Below are 22,255 nucleotides of genomic sequence, written 5' to 3'. Positions count from 1 at the left end.
AGAGGCGACAGCGGCAAGGAACCGAAACTCCATCGGTGACAGAATGGAGAAAAAAACCTTGGGAGAAACCAGGCTCAGTTGGGGGGTCAGTTCTCCTCTGACCAGACGAAACCAGTAGTTCAATTCCAGGCTTCAGCAAAGTCAAATTGTGCAGAAGAATCATCTGTTTCCTGTGGTCTTGTCCTGGTGCTCCTCTGAGACAAGGTCTTTACAGGGGATCTGTATCTGGGGCTCTAGTTGTCCTGGTCTCCACTGTCTGGAGGGGAAGTCGTGGCCTAATGGTTAGAGAGTTGGACTCGCAATCGAAAGGTTGTGAGTTCGAGTCTAGGGCCGGCAGAAATTGTAGGTGGGGAGAGTGCATGTACAGTGCATTATCAGTTACTTTGGATGAAATCAAAATGTCTAGTGAGCAGAAATTACAAAAAACATTGTGAGAAAGCATGGGATGTCTGTTGTACATTAGCATTTTTGTGTGTGGTAATGGAGTGTGAGACTGTTTCACATGTGCTCATGCTGACGGAAGAGAGTGTGAACACCAAGCTGCTCTAGATTTAACCTATTCCTCAAAAATGAAAACTTAAGTGTGGTGGTATGCAGCAGCAAACAGATTCTTCCCTTTTCGGTAAACACCAGCATGACAACTGTGGAAATGTGCAAAACTGTGGTTTATAAGTGAAAGCCTGACCTGTCGAGGGTAAGCAAACTGAAGCATTTATAAGCCCCCTGCTCCCACATCTCCGAGCAGATGAACTGCACCTGACAGAGACTGGAACATGAGCATTTTCAAAGTTATCCTTTTAGTCAGTGAGTATACAGCCATACATTGATCTCTATTAATATATTAACGGCTAAAAACAAATCTCTTCCGTCTTTATTTTACCCTCTAATGCTCTCTATTCTAAACTTATTTTTATCTAATTGTTCTTTTTTATATATAAAAAAACACTTTACCCTATAAGACTTGCATTCTTGCAGTTTTCTTAAAAAAAAAAAAACTTTGTTTAAAAAGTTACCATTTTTTTCTATTCTGTTTGTTTATTATAGGCCTATAATATATATATATATATATATATATATATATATATATATAGTTATTATCTTTTTTTAGCTGCTTGTTTTTTTTCTCCGTTATTTTTCTGTATTCTTTTTATTTATTATAGAATTAACAAAAAAAGTTATGTGTACTGTGTTAGGCTGACTGAGACTTGTTATAACACTTGCATATCATTGCTCTTTTGTTGATTTTGACTGCTTCTATTTTTAAGTTGCTTTGGATAAAAGCATCTGCTAAATGATGAATAATATTTCTATAGTGTGTAAATGTAAATATATGTATATAGTGTGGTTTCCTTGTTATAACAACTGATTAGAGAAGGTCCTGATGTTGTCTTTGAAGGCATCAGCACACAGTGCCACGCAGACCCCGTGAACATGAGCGTCCAGCTGGAGCAGAATGTCACTCTGCCCTGCTTCCTGAACTCCAGCTCTGAGATGGCATGGTATCGACTGAGCTCTGAGCAGATTACTTTACTCATATCTGCAGCAAGAGGAAACCTTAACAAAAAAGATTTAGTTACTTACTATAATGAGAATGGCAGTCACTTTGGGCTGGAAGCAGACCGGAGGATTGACTCGGTCAGCCTGGTGATCTCTGGGGTCAGAGAGTCAGATCTGGGGCTGTACTACTGCGCTCTTGGTGTCAGGGCAAAGACGATGCACTTTGGCACTGCTGTCAGACTCACATTTGCAGGTTAGTGCTCTTCCGATCGGTTTTTATTACCGGTATATTAATGTTTTTATAATTTAAAATGGCAGAAGCACAGAGAGCTGTAAAGGTGCTCTGTGTTTTAGTGGATCATTTCTCCAGAACAGACCTCTTCCTTCATCAGCATGGTTCAGATCAAAGCTATCTGTTAGAATAGTGCCATCATATTTAGACTTCCAGCTAAATGGAAAATACATTTACTAATTATACTTAGCAATTTTACTTCACTAAAAGTTGCCATATTTATAAAAAATCAAAAGTACAATACCAATTCATAAAGGTGCAGAAGCTGTCAGAATATACTGCTAAATTGTGAATGCTTTGTTTGTTGACAAGTTGTTGGATTATTAATGTAATATACCTTTCTTCACTGTCTTTCTAAAACTGAGAAACCACAAAAGACCTATTTCTGGAGAAGGATTAGTTCTGGCTGTAACCTCTGTTTTCTGTGACTCTCTTCTGTTCCAGTGAAACTGCTGCTCTTTCCACTGGTTTGTTTGGTGACTGCTTTGGTTTTGTGTTTCAGACGCTGAACTGCGGCGTTCATCAGAAAGTGTGGGCTGCAGGATGCTGTTGGTCTGTGCTTGTGTTGTTTGTGGGGTTTGCACTATTCTCTGCGTGACTGGGCTTTGTTACAGACAAGGTGAGAAACAGAGAACCGCAGCTCTTAAAGGGGTCACGAACTGCCTGGGTATTTTTTTTTCTTTTTTTGTGTACTGTTCTCTGATGTGCTTATAATGCTATAAAGATTTTTACATTAAAAACCCCATCATAATTAAGAAGTAGTAGTCTATTTTCTGTCCTGTTTTAACCCTCATCAGAATGCTCTGTTTGAATAGACGTGGAGGATTGTAGACTCCGAAGTAAACGCTAATAGTGTATGATTGACAGCCTACATTGCTCACAGATGGATGCTGCTGTGATTTAGGTCAAAAACGCATAAATACTCATATCAAATTATTTGTTTATATTATATTTAAAACAGACAAAGCAATTGTGATCACATACTTAAAACAGTTACTCGTACTTGTTGCCACATTACTGTCAGATCCAATATAATCGCACAGCATCATCTGTCAGATTCAGTCTTTGTAAAAATGCTGCATCGAATTGTGCCTTGTTTGTTAACGAATCTGAACTAAAATGAAGTGAACAAAGAACCGAGACATGTTCTGGATCTTCATTAAAAATAAAGTTAATTCTAATATTGGGATCAGAAAGAAGGTGATGCAAACACTGTTTTTAAACAGCTTGTTTATTATTAGCATTATTTACTCTACATGCATGAATATGTGGGCGGGCTAAACAGGCAGTGCTGTAGAGTTGGTGGGCGGGGCTAAACAGGCAGTGCTGTAGAATCGGTGGGCGGGGCTAAACAGGCAGTGCTGTAGAATCGGTGGGCGGGGCTAAACAGGCAGTGCTGTAGAGTTGGTGGGCGGGGCTAAACAGGCAGTGCTGTAGAATTGGTGGGCGGGGCTAAACAGGCAGTGCTGTAGAATTTGTGGGCGGGGCTAAACAGGCAGTGCTGTAGAAGCAGTCATTGATCTTCTTCTGAGGAGGCGGTGCTTATCCAAACTATTACATCATGGAGTAGACGATTCCACAAGCTGTGCTTTTGGCAGACCACCTTAAATATAAGCTATTTTTAGCGTAACAAAAAAAGTTTTGAGTTCTAAAAACTTGCAGGATGTTTTATAGTATAGCAACCTCTTATATGTCAAACTATCAAAGAAGTTTGGATTTCTCAGTTCATGACCCCTTTAAAACAGCATGAAGCCCCAAATCAAACTTGATTGAAATGCAGGTTACACCACACAGCGCTGTGCATTATTTGGCATGTGTTTTTCTTTTAGGTTCTTCCAGGGTCTGTTGCATCAGCTGCGTGACAGAAAACTCAAATGTCAAGGTAGGATGGACTTGCATTCTTTAAAAAATGACATATATCCAAAAAAAAGTAGCATAAGAATGGCATCACTAAAATTCTATAAGCACAAGAAAATGTGAGACCTTGGCATTATAAAACTACAAACTCAGAATATGATGTACGATCAACGTAAAAACAAGGATAAGAATACCACGAAGAAGTGGCATACCTACGAAAGGAACCTTGGTTCTCCTGTTTGTCTGTGTCGTCAGTAGCTTGACATTAATATTGATTCATTAATGCAGGGAGATGCTGTGTTTTCCAGGCAGCACAAGTACAGTATTCCAGTCTCCGGTTCCTCAGACGGTCCAGAGCCGCGGCTCCTGATCCAGTCAACGTGATATACGCAGCTATAAACAACCACACGTCCTGATTTCACCGCATTTAACCAGCTTCATATTAACAGAGAGAGTTTAACAAGTCTACTATACCAACATCTATACTCTGAACTTATGCCAAGCCTGTGGGAAAAATCCATATAAAATCATTTATACACTTCCATCCAAAAGTTTGGGGTTGGAACTATTTGTAATGTTTCTGAAAGAAGTCTATTTTGTTCACCAAGGCTGCATGTAGTTGGTTTAAAGAGGTCATAAAAGTGTCTGTACACAACTACTAATGGTAAAAATCCACCCAGTGTTTTTATTATTATTATTTTTTTTAGTTCTGAGATTCCTGTGAGAGTGGCGTAGTTCTGCACAGGCCACTCCCACTATAGTTGATTGACAAGGCCATCTTACCTTAGACCCGCCCTGAGTGAGCTGTGAGCTGTCCACCATTGTGTGCAGGGGAAGACAATATGAAAGAATGACTCCTAAGTAATCAAGGTGTTCTGTTGTTGGATCTTATAATGAACATGGCAGCCTCATTTACTCTTGAGTCCTGACATCTGAGCCGCTGTGGATTAGCTTTGTTTTGAAGGAAATGTGCCCCCAATTTACCTAAATGTGCCTATGTTTTATGAATCTTTGCAGATCGCCTTTCCTAATAATTTCAAGTTTCATGGCTAAAGTAAACAGTCTCATGAAAACTGCTCAAGAGAGGGGCGGGGTCAGCAGAGCTCATTAGCTTTTAAAGAAACATGCACCTAAATGGCTTGCTGTGAACAGCTGTTTTAGTCTAAAAGGGGGTTTGTTTTACACCTCAGAACCTAAAGAATCATATCAACTTGTAGAAAACGAGTTGAATAATGTCAAATATTTTCTTTTCAAATATATTTTGAATTTATTTTCAGGATTTTAATTTATTGTTTTCAGGATTCTTGTTATAAAAATGTAAAGAGAACAGCATTTATCAAAATATTTTATTTCTTTTGTAAGATTATAAAAGTATTTACTGTCACCAATTTATAATATCTTTGTTATATATATTGAATGGTAGTGTATATTACATGTGTTATATAACTATATTCCATGGTTTCTTTTGTTTGATTAAATATAAGCTTTTGTAGGATGACAATAAAGCTAAGACAGTGATTTCAGTTTCTATACAAGGTGTTTTTGAATGTATTCGGTTTATATTAACATATCTCATATTGACTAGGTATCCAGTGTAAATGAGTGTGTTGTTTTCATGACGGGGTCAGTGTGGAGTAAATGACATGCTGTCTGCTGCTCAGCTGTCTGTCTGTCTGTCTCCAGTGCTGCACACCCAGAGACGCGTACTGGATTTCCCCCTGGACATACACACACACACACACACACACAGTAGCACAGCTAATATAGATAACTCCAGCCATATTTACATCGACAAGTATATTTGGCTTTTGATTGGTGGAGAAAGAAACTCACTGCATCCTCCTGAGTGTCCAGCATCCAGGGGCCTGATAAACAACACAAGATCTCTGTTTGAAATCAAATCTGCATAATGCTGTTGAAATGATGATCTCATGATATTAATGCAAAGAATAACATTCCACCCCTACCTTCATTTGACATGCTTTGTAATTGTAGACCAGATGCAATATCTGTCAGCTCTGAAAAAAATTAAATAAATCAATCGATTAACCAATTATTTATTTATTTATTTGTATTTTACTTGTGTGTGTATGAGTATGTCTTTTGGTCAAAAGATGGATTCCATGTCCAATGCACCTGTTTCTTTTCTAATGTTTCTTCTCCTTCTTCTGCTTTTCCAGCCGATCGTCACAGACAGAAGGCCAACACAAACCATCGCCAGGATGCACAAGGCCAGCAGGACGGCCACAGTCACTAAACACACACGTTCATGTTTACAGACCGTACAGTGCTATAGTGGCAGGGTATTTTTTTACTTTGAGCTACATTGAGATCTGATGTTTGTCTAGTACTATAATGTTGTAAAGAAATGCTAAGCACAAATAAAAACAAAAACACGGTGCACTCTGCTGTTTTGGTGCTTGACATTCTCGTGTAGGATGCAGAAGTCATTGTTCTATTGAAGTGTCTTGCTCCAGCTCTAGCTCAAACCATTATACAGCCCGCACAGTGTTTAACGGTCGGATGAGCTTCTTATTACTGAATGTGTTTGGTCAGCTCTCACCTGTTTTATCTGCTTTCCTGAAAGAATTATCAGTTTATTTACTCTTTAAATAAACTGATAATCTAGAGGTCCACATACTCTCTGCAGCACAGATGTTAACGTGTCTCTCTTTTACCTATAGATTTGTGTATTGTTTGTCTAACTGGATCCTCTTTGTCTAGTTATAGAATGAAATTCAAATTCGATATGGGTTGAATTTATACAGAAAATACTGAAGAGCTTACAGACTTTCACGTGATACTAGGTGAAAAATGAACAGAACTTACGATATTTGTTTATATCTGGACTGCTGTTTTCAATTTCAGTCGATGCTGTGAAAAAGAAACACACTCTTATTCCATTACACTGTCTAGAGAATAAAATATATTGTAAACTGAGAATTGTAATAAGTTTAATACATGGATTCATGTCATGTCAATACATTAGATAACATGATCTCAAAGCAAGTGATATTCTGAAGAATGATAATACACAGGTTTGAAGATTTGTTTAATTGAGCCATTCTTTGATTGTGAAATGTTAGTGGAACATGTTCACAGTTGATGTGATGATCTACACCTGGTTCCTCTGCTGGGACACCTGTGTGAACTAAAGTCATCAAAACACAGCTGATTTAGTGGCACTGGAAAACGCTTCAGAAAAGTGCAGAGTTGTAAGGCCACAGCTCTCCGAATAGATTGGCATGGCTATGGATATGATGATGTTAATGTGTTAACAGAATAGATCTGCTACACTGCTTCTGCTGACGTACAGAGACTTGCTTCTGCCAGAACATCCACAGACATGCTGCTGTTGCCAATGCAACATACATGAAATCACCCCAAAGCAGAATACACAAGAAATGACAATATAAGCTGCTAAGCATATGTAAAACAAGCTGCCACACCAAAAGCCATCCCATTAAACATTAATATTTCCTCATGAATGAATGCAGAATTTCAGAGGGTTTCAAGACTAGCAAACACTAGTAGGTGTTGGCACTGAAGCTAATTTGCTTTCAGGATTGACAGGATTGCTTTCTAATTACTTATAGATTTCAGCTGGTGTCTTGACTTTCATGTCTTTTTGCGCCTCTTCATGTGTTCAATACTTTTTCCCTTGTGTCATTCCATTTCATTTCACAGAACTTAACTTGTGAACTGTGGATGTTGTGTTCAGTGCTACCTGTGGTCACCGTGAGGAAAGCCATCTCTCTGTTGTTGCACAGATAAAGCCCAGAGTCCTGCAGCTGGAGACTGGAGATAATCAGGTGGTCTGTGGTGTGAGTGAATCTTAATGTTGGATCAGCTCTCTCTTTCTTTATGGTGCTGTTTTTATAAAGTGTGGAGATGAACTCTTTTCTGGACTGAGGAGTGCGTTTGAATGCCCATCTCTGCTTCGTTTTATCAGATGTCTTACATGGCAGATAAACAGTTGTGCCCTCAGCAACTGTAAAGTTATGACCTGGAAAGAAAGAAAGAAAGCTTATGTAAGAAGAAAACAACTCTAAGAACACATACAAAGTAAGAAGAAATGAATGCATGCTGGTTTGTGTACAGTGTAAATGTCACTGAAATTTTTGTCTGTATTGCATGATTCACATTAACACATTTAGCTGATGCTTTTATCCAAAGCGATTCACAATTGCTGTATATGTCAGAGGTCGCATGCCTCTGGTGCAACTAGGGGTTAAGTGTCTTGCTCAGGGACACACTGGTGTCTTACAGTGGATTCAAACCCAGGTCTCTCACACCAAAGGCATGTGTCTTATCCACTGTACCAACACACCCCTTGTAACACACATTTATGCCACTCTCATGGTGCTTTTTTTGTCCTTCTTGGGTCTTGGTAACCTGTGCTCACAGTTTATTTGGTGTCTTTTGTATTCCCAGAGAAGAAAGAAAATAGTATGAGCTTGGAAAGACGTGCAACGACTAAAATACCTTTGAGCACAGTGATATCTGCCACTAGCTGATGGTTGCAGTAATATTCTCCAGCGTCTGATTCCTGCAGGCCTTTAATGGAGAGCTGGCCGTCTTCAAGCAGCTGGTGTTTGCTTTCGTCCAGGTAAGACACCTGCTTTCCTCGTTTAGAAGCGATCACCTTTTCCAGCCCATGGCTCCAGTCAACATATGAAGCGTCAGAACACATCAGGACAAGAAAATGCTTTTCTGGGGCACTCAGCTTTTGCACTGAGAAAGGTGAAAGGTCAGAGATTATACACTCACATTTCACCTTTAAATGTAACATCAGCCCTAAATGCATTGCTTTCCCTAAACTGTCCTGTGCCCATGGGTTTACATGAGAGGAGAAATTAATATGAATTATGGGTGAGCACCAAACAACACATATATTTTCTTTGCAAATTTTAAGTAGCTTAGGATAGTATTTGAAATATGTTGAAATAATAAATGAGAAATGGCTTTACTGATTGTAACATGAGTAACAATCTGTAATACCTGATTGCTATAGAAAGCGAAGGATGTTGTTGTGTAAAGGAACAGCTGACTCACTTTGATATGAACACACATTCAGAGCTGAGGCTGACTGGACTTCCTGAGTCGCCTCCTATTTATAGCTAATCAGAAGGAAGTGTGTTCCTGTGACTCCGTTTCAAATGGAAGTTAATATTGTTTTTGTTTTTTGTCTGTAAACCGATACCAGTTTTATATTTTGGAATAGGTTATTTTGGTCAGCTGGTCAGTAAGCCAGTCAGACAAGGCTGGCTGTTTTATGTCTCTCATCACACACTAACATGCCTGCCTGTTATTAAATATTCACATAGAAATGGAAAGTCTGTCATTTTCTCACTCTAAACTGAATGACAGTAGGTTTTTTTTCCCACATACAAAACAAACAACAACAACAACAAGTTAAGTCCAGTGTTGTTTTGGACCCTGTGGTTCAAACATATTGAGCAGATAATTGTGCAGTGCTCGAAACCGTTATAATTAAAGAGGCTATTCTTAATATCCAACGGGGAATAACAGAATTGTCATGGGATTCTTAATTAAAAAGTCTGGTAACACTTTATTTTAAGGTGTCTTTGTTACACGTTACATTAAGGTGTATATATATAACCTCTCACCCACTTTATTTTTGTTTGTTTCTCCACTAGAAGATAGTAATATATGCAAACTTCCATTCAGATAAATTGTCATTTAGAGTATGCTCAAAGAACGTCTCTTTGTAACATCCGGTTCTTCATGAGCTAATTGGTGATATAGCCAAGTTTTTGTTGACTGAGAAAATGTTGCATGTTTCTGAATCAGAGATGAGGGTCAGTTGTGGCCTAATGGTTTGAGTCTCAGTGCCTTCTTCCCCCAATACCACGACTGAGACACAGTCCCACAACTGCTCAGTGAAATTGTGTTTGTTTCCATTTCTCATTAACTGGGGTCACCCTAATGTTACATGTATTTACTAATATAATAACAATAAATTATGCATAATTACATGCAAGTAACCCGAAGCCAAACCTTAAACCTAACCCTAACCCTAACCACAGAGTAAGTACATGTAGTTAATTAATATTTCTTAGTACTTAAATGTATATTTACACAGTAACAAGGACACAAAAATAAAGTGTAACCAAAAGACTTTAAAAATGTATAAAGAGTGTCATGGCAATGCTGATTATTAGTTGTTTTAGACCCTTTTAACTTTCATTGTAAGGCAAAAACTAAACATTGGTTGAGCAGAAGAAAGTCATACAGGTTTGGTGATCAGTTTTGTGTTGAGCTGTCATTTTTAATGTATCAGTAATGGTGAATACGGTAGTTTCACTATTTTAGGATTTAATAAAATATAAAAGTGCATCATACTTCATATGCTCATAAATGATAACACCCAGACTCTGTTCCACTGCAGATTTTATGAATATATATTAGTACTGAGATCATCATAGACAACAGCTTATGTTCTTGCATTTCTAACATAAAGGTCAACTGACATCAACAGCGAAGCAGTTGAGCAAAAAAACAAGACATGATTTAGATTCAGTCATTTGTTTTACCTGAAGCGTCCTCTTTGGTCAGATGTAAAATAAAGAGAAATGTCCAGTTTAGAATAAGGTTTCTCATTGTGACTGAAGCAGTCCCGAGTTCATATGACTGACTAGACTGTGTCTCTCTTTCCACTTGATCCCAAAAGCTTCCTCCTTGTGTGTCTCTCTCTCTCTCTCTATGTGTGTGTGTGTGTGTGTGTCCAGTGGCTCAGTGGTAGAGAATTGTGTGAGCAGTGCTAAAGTTTGTGGCTTCAATTCCCAGGGAACAAACACACACTGGTTAAAAAAACAAACAAATTATAACTAGAATGCACTGTAAGTTGCTTTGGATAAAAGTATCGCTAAATATAAAAGTGCGTATCTGTGTCGAAGGAATGGTGTCATGAGTTGTTTGTATTGAGTTGAGAGCTCTGGACAAATCAAGTTTATTAGTAACAAGTTGGACAAAATTTAAATATGCTCAAATTTGCCCTGACATAAAGACAGACACTACTGCAAACTCATGAATTATGTGTTTATACAATTTGAACTACTTGTAATAGAAAATGTCAAATTATGTGTCTTCTCAAATGACCAAATGATTCATGATGTTGCAGATCAAAAGTGTCAAATGTTTTGGAATGAAAAGTAACATTTGATAGAGCAACGGCATCTCACTTCCATTCCCAGCTGACAGAAATGACAAGCGCTTCAGCATCACTCTTTATCTTTCTCTTCTGCTGAAGCTGCAAAGACATGAACAAGATTTTTTGTAAGACTCAACTATATTGGATACTCACATTTAACACTTATGTAATTGCATTAAATACCAAATATCAAAACAACGGCCCTCTGTAAAATACTGTAAAAAAATGATTGCAGCTCCTTTTCTCAGATTCACACCATAATTGCAATGGCTGTATTAATCTGGCAACACTGTGATGTTCTTTACCATGAAGTAGTAAGCATGTTTACGTGTTCAAGTTCACACAAGTTTCCTTTTTTACAACCCGAATTCCGGAAAAGTTGGGACGTTTTTTAAATTTTAATAAAATGAAAACTGAAGGAATTTCAAATCACATGAGCCAATATTTTATTCACAATAGAACATAGATAACGTAGCAAATGTTTAAACTGAGAAATTTTACACTTTTATACACTTAATTAGCTCATTTAAAATTTAATGCCTGCTACAGGTCTCAAAAAAGTTGGCACGGGGGCAACAAATGGCTAAAAAAGCAAGCAGTTTTGAAAAGATTCAGCTGGGAGAACATCTAGTGATTAATTAAGTTAATTGATATCAGGTCTGTAACATGATTAGCTATAAAAGCTTTGTCTTAGAGAAGCAGAGTCTCTCAGAAGTAAAGATGGGCAGAGACTCTCCAATCTGTGAAAGACTGCGTAAAAAAATTGTGGAAAACTTTAAAAACAATGTTCCTCAACGTCAAATTGCAAAGGTTTTGCAAATCTCATCATCTACAGTGCATAACATCATCAAAAGATTCAGAGAAACTGGAGAAATCTCTGTGCGTAAGGGACAAGGCCGGAGACCTTTATTGGATGCCCATGGTCTTCGGGCTCTCAGACGACACTGCATCACTCATCGGCATGATTGTGTCAATGACATTACTAAATGGGCCCAGGAATACTTTCAGAAACCACTGTCGGTAAACACAATCCGCTGTGCCATCAGCAGATGCCAACTAAAGCTCTATCATGCAAAAAGGAAGCCATATGTGAACATGGTCCAAAAGCGCCGTCGTGTCCTGTGGGCCAAGGCTCATTTAAAATGGACTATTTCAAAGTGGAATAGTGTTTTATGGTCAGACGAGTCCAAATTTGACATTCTTGTTGGAAATCACGGACGCCGTGTCCTCCGGGCTAAAGAGGAGGGAGACCTTCCAGCATGTTATCAGCGTTCAGTTCAAAAGCCAGCATCTCTGATGGTATGGGGGTGCATAAGTGCATACGGTATGGGCAGCTTGCATGTTTTGGAAGGCTCTGTGAATGCTGAAAGGTATATAAAGGTTTTAGAGCAACATATGCTTCCCTCCAAACAACGTCTATTTCAGGGAAGGCCTTGTTTATTTCAGCAGGACAATGCAAAACCACATACTGCAGCTATAACAACAGCATGGCTTCGTCGTAGAAGAGTCCGGGTGCTAACCTGGCCTGCCTGCAGTCCAGATCTTTCACCTATAGAGAACATTTGGCACATCATTAAACGAAAAATACGTCAAAGACGACCACGAACTCTTCAGCAGCTGGAAATCTATATAAGGCAAGAATGGGACCAAATTCCAACAGCAAAACTCCAGCAACTCATAGCCTCAATGCCCAGACGTCTTCAAACTGTTTTGAAAAGAAAAGGAGATGCTACACCATGGTAAACATGCCCCGTCCCAACTATTTTGAGACCTGTAGCAGAAATCAAAATTGAAATGAGCTCATTTTGTGCATAAAATTGTAAACTTTCTCAGTTTAAACATTTGCTATGTTATCTATGTTCTATTGTGAATAAAATATTGGCTCATGTGATTTGAAAGTCTTTTAGTTTTCATTTTATTCAAATTTAAAAAACGTCCCAACTTTTCCGGAATTCGGGTTGTAAAAGATATTGTATAGTCCAATGTTTTAGTGATGTGTTTCTATTGAAATGCAATCATATTCATTAGAATGTCAGTGTCATATGGAGTGTGGTCAGTAGAGGTCGTTCTCATGTAGAACATGTTAGCTTTCCTCTGAGTAACTGCTGATGAAGCCATGGATGTCTGTCTGCTTCAGTGAGTCTTCAAATGATACTCCACCCCAAAATGAAAATTTTGTCATTAATCTCTTACCCCCATGTCGTTCCAAACCTGTAAAAGCTTCGTTCGTCTTCAGAACACAACTTAAGATATTTTGGATGAAAACCAGGAGGCTTGTGACTGTTCCATAGACTGCTAATTTACACTGTAAATTTGCATTTAATATTAATAATGACAGGCATCCTTTGCTGGCAGCCATATCACCCTGGAGCCCAAGACTGGTTTCCCACTGAAGCTAAGCAGGGCTGAGCTGGTCAGTACCTGGATGGGAGACCTCCTGAGAAAACTAGGTGCTGCTGGAAGAGGTGTTAGTGAGGCCAGCAGGGGGTGCTCACCCTGTGGTCTGTGTGGGTCCTAGCTCCCCAGTGTAGTGATGGGGACACTATACTGTCAACAAGCACCGCCCTTCGGATGAGACGTTAAACCAAGGTCCTTACTCTCTGTGGTAAGTAAAAATCCCAGGATGTCTCTCGAAAAGAGTAGAGGTGTGACCTCGGCATCCTGGCTAAATTCGCCCATTGGCCTCTGACCATCATGGACTCCTAACAATCCCCATATCTGCTGATCGGCTTCATCACTCTGTCTCCTCTCCACCAGTAAGCTGGTGTGTGGTGGGTGTTCTGGCGCAATATGGCTGCCGTCGCATCATCCAGATGGATGCTGCACACTGGTGGTGGATGAGGAGAGACCCCCTGAGTGCCTAGAAAACCGCTATATAAATGTAAAGAATTATTATTATTATCCTATTTCCCCTCACTTCTTCTTTCCTCCTCCTATTCTTCAAAAAATCATATTAGATGGAGAAAACAATAAGTCTCATAAAAAGTACAGAGTCGGAGTCTGTTAAGAATTGGAAGAAAATCTAAGATACTTGGCTTTTGTTACCGAACCCTGGTTATTCTGGGCACCAATAAAAACCTTTTCATGAGCTTGACCCAGCTGTGTAAAGAAAGTGCTGGGGTGGACATTGTGCAGACTCTGGACATAAATGTTGGTCAGGAGACACAGTTAAGGTCTGCATTGAGGTCCTGGTTCCTTGTCTTTGTCTCCTGGATTGTAAAGCTTGGTGGCCATCTTGAAACTCTAGCCACAAAGACAATAGATATTGATACAAACCTCATTGTCTTTGGAAAAACCTGAAAACACTGCGGCAAACCATGACAAGTCAGTACCAACCTGCATCTTATAAACCTTTAGTCCTTAAGATCTTTTCTGGATTTCTATGGTTATAACTGTAGCTTCATAGCCAAATATGTTGAAACTGTCAGATCACTTACTGACATAACAAAGTATTATGCACCCACTCAACAAGGTAAAAAGCTTGGCAAAAACTAATGCAATACCTACCTGAAAGAGTCTGAACCTTTCAGAGACAGGTGGAATCAGTCTTGCATGGATGCTTTTGGCCAAATGAATCAGTGTCTCACTATTGCCTTAGTCTTTGCAGACCCCTACAAACCCTACAACTTGCATACAGATGCCAGTCTTAAAGGGCTAGGCATTGAATTAAATCAGAAGCATTTCTCCAGTCTACAGCCCATTGCATTTGCAATTAGACAACTGAGCAAATCAGAGAAAAGATATCCTAATCACCAATTGGCATTTCTTTCAATGAACTCTGCAGTCAAGGATAAATTCCATGATTACGTATATGGAGCCACATTCACCATACGTAATGATAATAATCCAGTCACATGTGTTCTTACCACTGCAAAGGTTAATGCCACTGACTGGAGATCACTGGCTAACACCCAACCTCATGTGAATTTGATGTGTTGTACAGGCCAGACAAGAACAATACTGATGCACATTTCCTGTCCCGAAACCTGGCCCAGCGACTAGGAACTTCACTGTAGTGCGTCCCTGCTGTATAGGCTTTTGTGCCCAACTGAGCTGTGTCTTCTTGTAACAGAAATCCATGCCTGAGTTGGTCAAAGCCGATGATGTTCTGTGCTATATTTGAGAAAATGCCCAACTTACCAGTGTACAAGGTGAAACCTGAACAAGTATGGGAAAAAAAACAATCAGCACATACTGTAAGACCAGTTTCCCCAGGTTCTTAAAAAAACACTGTTCCTGTCACCAGTCATCGCTGCAGCTTGTGGTCTCTATGGCCACACATTTGTCTTCAGTACTCCCTAGACATAACGCTACTTACTTCTTTTGTTTGGCCAGAAACTACCTGAAAACCAGCACATTTAACCTTGACATATTTAAGTTCTCAGGTACACATCTCTTCTTCAATGAGAGTCCACAGATCCATCTATCATCACTGTGTTCCTATGGCTCAAGTGGTAGGGCATTGCATTAGCAGTGCAAGGTTGTGGGTTTGATTCCCAGGGAACACGTTATGTAAAAAATGTTAGCCTGAATGCACTGTAAGTTGCTTTGAATAAAAGCATCTGCTAAAAATGCAAAAATCACTTGGATGAATTTTGGAGTGAAAACACTCTCCCTTAACATTGCTCACTTTTCCTCCAATATTCTGTGCATGAAGAGCTTTTCTAGACCTTTCTGTCTGTCAAGCCTAAAATGACACAAGTAACAGTTAATTAGGGTTTGGTATAATTTGAATTTTATTTGATTTGAATCCCACTTTCTATTCCAGTGTGTAGATATCAAATATATTCATATTCTGTCTCTTTTTGCAAAACATTTTGACACCTCTGGTAACACCTCTTTTGCAGCAAATTAGCTTGCCACAAATATTACACTTGGCTTTTTCAGCTTCTGACTTTGCAAAGTTTAGCCACACTTCATAGCCCCGCACTTGACATGCAAGAAAAAATAAATAAATTGTGTGCACGATTTACTAATTCGTTCTTTATAAATTGAGGGAACTAAGAGCTTACACTGGCTAATATAACTTGGCTAACATTTTATTTAAAAAAGTCTTTATATCAATTAATATGTGATATTATTTGTAGAGCCTATAATTTTATTTTCTTGTACTTCTTTGTTGCTTGGTGGCACTTTCCTTTTACACTGGGCTTGGTTTAGCCAGGCAAATATGGCCACATGATTATTGTTCATTGAGTCTTCATTATTCCCTTGGAGGCTCGATTGCAGCTTGAGCTGTCAGGTGTTGCTTAGTGATGCTCAGATATGCACAGTTATCATATGTTTAATACATATTAAGAAAGAGAAGAGGACTTGCAGTAAATCTGTGCAGATCTGGCTTACATGAACAACGGTGACTGAACATAATTTATTCTTTTGTTGGCAGTGTTGCTCACCATGGTTGCACGAATTGACTAATTCAGAATATGATTGAGGATTCCATATAAGGATGTGGTTGTTACATTTAGACATTGAAAATATAACATTTTAACTCTTTTATTATAGATTTTAGTTCATTGTTTAATAAAATGGTTATAATTTCCAGTCACTGCTGTATACAACTGAAACACGGCTCTTCTATTCTTAACTTGAAATATGCATGATGTATTTATTTTAATGAGTCCTGTCTTAATTCACTATTCATAAAACAGTGGGTGAAAAGCACCTGATAACCTACTACCATTACTTCTATAAAGCTGAAGTGTCACATGTTGTTTTGAAGTAAGTATTTACTCAAGAGGCACCTCCTGAGAGAATATGTGACTGAGCAAATAGACATGGGTGCAGGGTCGTTGTTGTTGTTTTCTCATCACTGTCACTGCACGACAAACTGCACAAGTTTCTGATAAATATGATCTGCAGTGACATGCAAGCCTCTGTCGGAAGTGCGCTAGGTTCTCACATCCTCTCTGTGTCCCCTGAATGCAGTTTTGGGGGAGTCCTCCGGCTCACTGTTCTCACGCTCAACTCCACGTGACCATCGAGGCATCCTTACATGACCCGCTGTAAGAGCTACATAATCCATAACTTTCTACAAACCTCTTTATATTTAATTAACAGCTGCTGACTTCAACGTCAATTCTAAGAAAAAGAAAAAAAGTATATACATATACTTTTTGTTGCAAAAATAGATATTAGGCACGAAAACAATAACACGGGAACAAAAGCGCAGTGTGGAAGGTCCATTTTCTGTACAACTTCATTGGTCAATAATACCGTCAATCGTCAAAGCGTGTTTTGATTGGCTTCTGCAGCAGAACAGACCCGCCTTCCCGCGAGAAACCACACCTTTGGCTCGCGGTCTTCCAATATCATGCGTTCTGGGTTTCGAGAGGCCAACCGCCGTGCCACTCTTCTGTCCTACGTTCGCATTGGCTGATCGAAAGAGAAAGAGGCGGGTCTTGTTAAGGAAATGATTTCCTTGTCTGTGTATGTCAGTCGAGCGAATGTGCGGAATGGCGAGCTAAAACGTTAAACAAAAGCTATCGGTCAGATTTAGTGCTCTGCTTCACGGTTTCGGTGCTTCACTGACTGATGCCTCTTGGGGTAGAATCGGCCTCGCCTCTGTGATTCCCACTGAGAGAGAGAGTGAGTGTGTGTGTGTGTGTGTGTGTGTGTCTGTCTGTCTGAGAGAGAGATGATGACCACGGAGCTGCTGCTGTCGGAGCTGGACAGCCGCTTCTGCGCCGATAACCTGCTGACCAGCGCGGACTGGGGTGAGTAACATCACCGTTACCGTTACCCGGCTCGGTGTGAGGGGTGCGCCGCTGACTCTGGACCGGAGTCACTCCGGTTCCGGCTGCTGCTAGTGTGCACGTGTGTCTCACTTTGACTAGAAATACAATTTCCCCTTCTATATGTTGATTTCAAAGATTAAAAAGACGTTAAAAATAAACAGTTGGTGGTAAGGAATATAACAAAGGAAACGGAGCTGCTGGAGAACTGATTGTGTCCTGAAGCACAGCAGCGGCGACGAGACTCAATTTCAGCTCCGCTCAAAAACAAATAGCAGTCTTTACGAAACAGTGACAGCCTTGAAAACTGAGTCGGTGATCAGCGACTGTGTTGTGAGAGTAGGTTGTGAGTTTCTTGTTTGTCTCGAGCAGTTCTTGCTTTGGTTTTCCAGCATCTTCTGATTCTTCAAACCCTTCCCAGCTGTGACTGTAGTTTCTGAGAGTTCTTCACACTGAGGACCGTGAGGATGTTCATGCTCCGTGCTTGAAGAGCATTGTGTGTAAATGTGTACACTGGTCAATATGAATCTGCCCTTCAGAAGCTACATAAAACACTTGGACGATGTTTCCCAGAAACTGACAGCCTCTGGCTCTCTAGCATCCTGTTCCCTTCCTCTCACACTTCCACTCTCTGTTTGTGTCCGTCAGATGCCTGTCTGTATCAGTGTGAGGATATGGAGGAGGACTTCACCGGAGAACTGAAGTATGACACTTCGGTAGGTTCACCACACACACACACACACACACACTCACACACACTCACACGCGCACTCACACACGCACACACACACACACACACACTCACACGCGCGCTCACACGCGCACTCACACACACTCACACGCGCACGCACACTCACACGCGCACACACACACACACACACTCACACACACACACTCACACGCGCACTCACACACACACTCACACGCACACTCACACGCGCACTCACACACACACACGCGCACTCACACACACACACGCGCACACACACACACACGCACTCACACACGCACTCACACGCGCGCTCACACACACACACGCACTCACACGCGCACTCACACACACTCACACGCGCACACACTCACACTCACACACACACTCACACGCGCACTCACACACACACACACTCACACGCGCACTCACACACACACACTCACACTCACACACACACTCACACGCGCACACACACACACACACTCACACGCGCACTCACACACACACACTCACACGCGCACTCACACACACACACTCACACGCGCGCTCACACACACACACACTCACTCACTCACTCACTCACTCACTCACTCACTCACTCACTCACTCACTCACACGCACACACTCACACGCGCGCTCACACACACACACACTCACTCACTCACTCACTCACACGCACACACTCACACGCACACACTCACACGCGCGCTCACACACACACACTCACACGCGCGCTCACACACACACACTCACACGCGCGCTCACACACACACTCACACGCGCGCTCACACACACACACTCACACGCGCGCTCACACACACACACACACACTCACACGCGCGCTCACACACTCACACACACACACACACTCACACGCGCGCTCGCACACACACACTCACACGCGCGCTCACACACACACACTCACACACACTCACACGCGCGCTCACACACACACACACACACACTCACTCACTCACTCACTCACTCACTCACTCACTCACATGCACACACTCACACGCGCACTCACACACACACACACACACTCACTCACTCACTCACTCACTCACACGCACACACTCACACGCGCGCTCACACACACACACTCACTCACTCACTCACTCACACGCACACACTCACACTCACACGCGCACTCACACACACACACTCACACGCGCGCTCACACACACTCACACGCGCGCTCACACACACACTCACACGCGCGCTCACACACTCACACACACACACTCACACGCGCGCTCACACACTCACACACACACACACACTCACACGCGCGCTCACACGCGCACTCACACTCACACGCGCGCTCACACGCGCACTCACACTCACACGCGCACTCACACACACACACACACTCACACGCGCGCTCACACACACACACTCACACGCGCGCTCACACACACACACTCACACGCGCGCTCACACACTCACACACACTCACACGTGCGCTCACACACTCACACGCGCGCTCACACACTCACACACACACACACACTCACACGCGCACTCACACGCGCACACACACTCACACGCGCGCTCACACGCGCACTCACACTCACACGCGCACTCACACGCGCGCTCACACACTCACACACACACACACACTCACACGCGCACTCACACACTCACACACACACTCACACGCGCGCTCACACGCGCACTCACACACTCACACGCGCGCTCACACACACACTCACACGCGCGCTCACACACACACACTCACACGCGCGCTCACACACACACACTCACACGCGCGCTCACACACTCACACACACACTCACACGCGCGCTCACACACTCACACGCGCACTCACACACTCACACGCGCGCTCACACGCGCACTCACACACTCACACGCGCGCTCACACACACACACTCACACGCGCGCTCACACACACACACTCACACGCGCGCTCACACACACACACTCACACGCGCGCTCACACACTCACACGCGCGCTCACACACACTCACACGCGCGCTCACACACACTCACACGCGCACACACACACTCACACGCGCGCTCACACACACACACACTCACACGCGCGCTCACACACACACACTCACACACACACTCACACGCGCGCTCACACACACACACTCACACACACACTCACACACGCACATTTTGTTAATGCCAAAAATCATTAGGGTATTAAGTAAAGATCATGTTCCACAGGGATATTTTGTAAATTTCTTACCGTAAATGTCAAAACTTAATTTTTGATCAGTAATATTCATGGCTAAGAATTCATTTGGACAACTTTAAAGATGATCTCCTCAATTTTTTGCTCCCTCAGATTCCAGATTTTCAAATAGTTGTATCTCAGACAAATATTGTCTTCCTAACAAACCAGACATCAATGTAGAGATGATTTATTAATCTTTCAGATCATATATAGATCTCCAGGGTCACAAATAGACTCAACAGCTACAACATTTTATTGCCATAAGTGACCGACTCCAGAAAATTCTGTCCTCAAAATCAAGCACAATAAGTGATGATGGTCAGAATGTGTCTGTCTGTCTGTCTGTCAGCTGGACAGTGATCTGGTCCTCACGCTGGACCCTGATGACCCCACTTCCCCGTGGAAGAACCTGGAGCACAACTTCACAGGTGGGACACTCTGCTTTATAATGTCACCAGTCCAAGGCTCTTCATTAGCAGAGACGATATTAGAAGGTCAGAGAAATTCAAGAGCACTCTACAGAGTCCGGTAAAATTGTGCTTATAAATATGACACTCTTTGGCATTATTCAGCTCATGAACACCATGAACAGGACGTTTTTACTGCACAGAATCGCTCCATCTTGAGACTGCCTCTTTTAAAGAAAGGAAGCTGACCAGCCTCATCGAGTCCATCAATCCTCCGCAAGAACCACCTTGTATTCAAAACTTGAGAATGTTTCAAGAATTCCATTTAGGAACATTCTTACACAATTCTTGGACTTTATCTTCAGAAATGTCTTCATTTGGTTATTTGAAGAAGATGTTGATGAATCTGATATACACTCAGACATTCAGTATTTGTGATTAATGCAGAGTGTGCAGTTTTCCAGAAGGACTCTGACCTGCAAACATCTGTGTTTAATGATTAAATGCTGATTCTCTATTTAATAAGAAATATTCAGCAATAGCTGCTCCCTCACTGTGTGTGCTGTGTCTTTATTTGTAGGTGAAGTGTCAGTCCTGAAGGATGACATGACGATAACACAACCTCTGCCAGTGGACATGTGTAAGTGACCCTGTCTGCATGCTGACCATCTAGTGTTTTTTTGTAAATAGGATCTGGTCAGGATTATTATTATTATACGTTAATGCATTATAATGGCTGGAGATGATTTGGTTTTCAGACCATGAGTTGTGCCACAGTCTTGTTTCAGATGAAGCTCTGGTGAAAGGCATGAGTAAGTTGTGTGTGTGTGTGTGTGTGTTGTAGTTTTCCAGGTGAAGACCGAACCTCCATCGCCTGTGTCGTCTCTGACCTCTGACAGCTCCGTCCCATCTGTCCCCGAGCCTCAGGTGTGTGTGGCCTGTCCCTGGGATTGTACAGTAAGAGTTAAGCTGTGACGGGAGTGTGCGTCTCTGTTTGCTGCCGTTAGTGTTGTTTGCTCGTGCTGTCTTCAGTGCAGCTGAGCAAACATCAGGACTCTTCCTGTCCTCACGTGTGTTCTCAGGTGACTGTGAAGAGTGAGAACCCCCCCACTCCACCGCACATGTGTGGAGACGTGCTGCTGCCACCACTGTCCAGTGTCACCGCCCCACACCAGCCCCGGACCACACAGACACACACTCTCAGCAGCCTCGACACACACTCCACAGGTGTGCTCTCTCTCTCTCTCTCACACACACACACAGACACACACTCTCAGCAGCCTCGACACACACTCCACAGGTGTGCTCTCTCTCTCTCACACACACACACACACACACACACACACACACACACACACACAGACACACACTCT

General features: G+C 41.8%; 3 protein-coding genes across 3 annotated transcripts in view; 2 read left to right on the top strand and 1 right to left on the bottom strand.

Annotated features, from left to right (window-relative positions):
• The first annotated feature begins 545 nt into the window (after window positions 1-545).
• LOC132144814 (uncharacterized) lies at window positions 546-4,276 on the top strand. The gene is made up of 5 exons (XM_059555384.1): window positions 546-804; window positions 1,397-1,750; window positions 2,292-2,408; window positions 3,619-3,671; window positions 3,955-4,276. Exons 1-5 carry the CDS (start codon window positions 774-776, stop codon window positions 4,060-4,062), a joined length of 663 nt encoding a protein of 220 aa, XP_059411367.1. The 5' UTR covers window positions 546-773; the 3' UTR covers window positions 4,063-4,276.
• An 829-nt stretch (window positions 4,277-5,105) lies between these two features.
• Window positions 5,106-10,334, bottom strand: LOC132144813 (uncharacterized). Its single transcript, XM_059555383.1, has 8 exons — window positions 10,204-10,334; window positions 8,132-8,380; window positions 7,374-7,652; window positions 6,476-6,520; window positions 5,783-5,899; window positions 5,614-5,664; window positions 5,480-5,511; window positions 5,106-5,364 (listed from the first exon to the last, which is right to left on the bottom strand). Exons 1-8 carry the CDS (start codon window positions 10,268-10,270, stop codon window positions 5,260-5,262), a joined length of 945 nt encoding a protein of 314 aa, XP_059411366.1. The 5' UTR covers window positions 10,271-10,334; the 3' UTR covers window positions 5,106-5,259.
• Window positions 10,335-17,201: 6,867 nt separating this feature from the next.
• The window catches only part of atf6b (activating transcription factor 6 beta), a 17,798-nt gene continuing 12,744 nt past the window's right edge, over window positions 17,202-22,255 (top strand). Inside the window, exons 1-6 of the mRNA XM_059556943.1 lie at window positions 17,202-17,536; window positions 18,203-18,270; window positions 20,825-20,903; window positions 21,463-21,522; window positions 21,727-21,809; window positions 21,965-22,109. Of these exons, the coding sequence (XP_059412926.1) occupies window positions 17,458-17,536; window positions 18,203-18,270; window positions 20,825-20,903; window positions 21,463-21,522; window positions 21,727-21,809; window positions 21,965-22,109 (514 nt within the window). The 5' untranslated portion in view covers window positions 17,202-17,457. The remainder of the gene's footprint in view (window positions 17,537-18,202; window positions 18,271-20,824; window positions 20,904-21,462; window positions 21,523-21,726; window positions 21,810-21,964; window positions 22,110-22,255) is intronic.

Source organism: Carassius carassius, chromosome 8 (genome assembly GCF_963082965.1).
Source record: "Carassius carassius chromosome 8, fCarCar2.1, whole genome shotgun sequence".
NCBI lineage: Eukaryota > Metazoa > Chordata > Actinopteri > Cypriniformes > Cyprinidae > Carassius > Carassius carassius.
This window is presented reverse-complemented; position numbering and strand designations above follow the sequence as displayed.

Bases quoted from the DNA above. Each gene is read 5' to 3' on its own strand.
- LOC132144814 (XM_059555384.1), top strand. From the start codon at position 774: ATGAGCATTTTCAAAGTTATCCTTTTAGTCA. The intron at 805-1,396 runs GTGAGTATACAG...TTGTCTTTGAAG, and splicing joins CAAAGTTATCCTTTTAGTCA to GCATCAGCACACAGTGCCAC. The intron at 1,751-2,291 runs GTTAGTGCTCTT...TTTGTGTTTCAG, and splicing joins TGTCAGACTCACATTTGCAG to ACGCTGAACTGCGGCGTTCA.
- LOC132144813 (XM_059555383.1), bottom strand. From the start codon at position 10,270: ATGAGAAACCTTATTCTAAACTGGACATTTCTCTTTATTTTACATCTG. The intron at 8,381-10,203 runs GTAAAACAAATG...CACCTTTCTCAG, and splicing joins GACCAAAGAGGACGCTTCAG to TGCAAAAGCTGAGTGCCCCA. The intron at 5,665-5,782 runs GTGCATTGGACA...AATTTTTTTCAG, and splicing joins AAACATTAGAAAAGAAACAG to AGCTGACAGATATTGCATCT.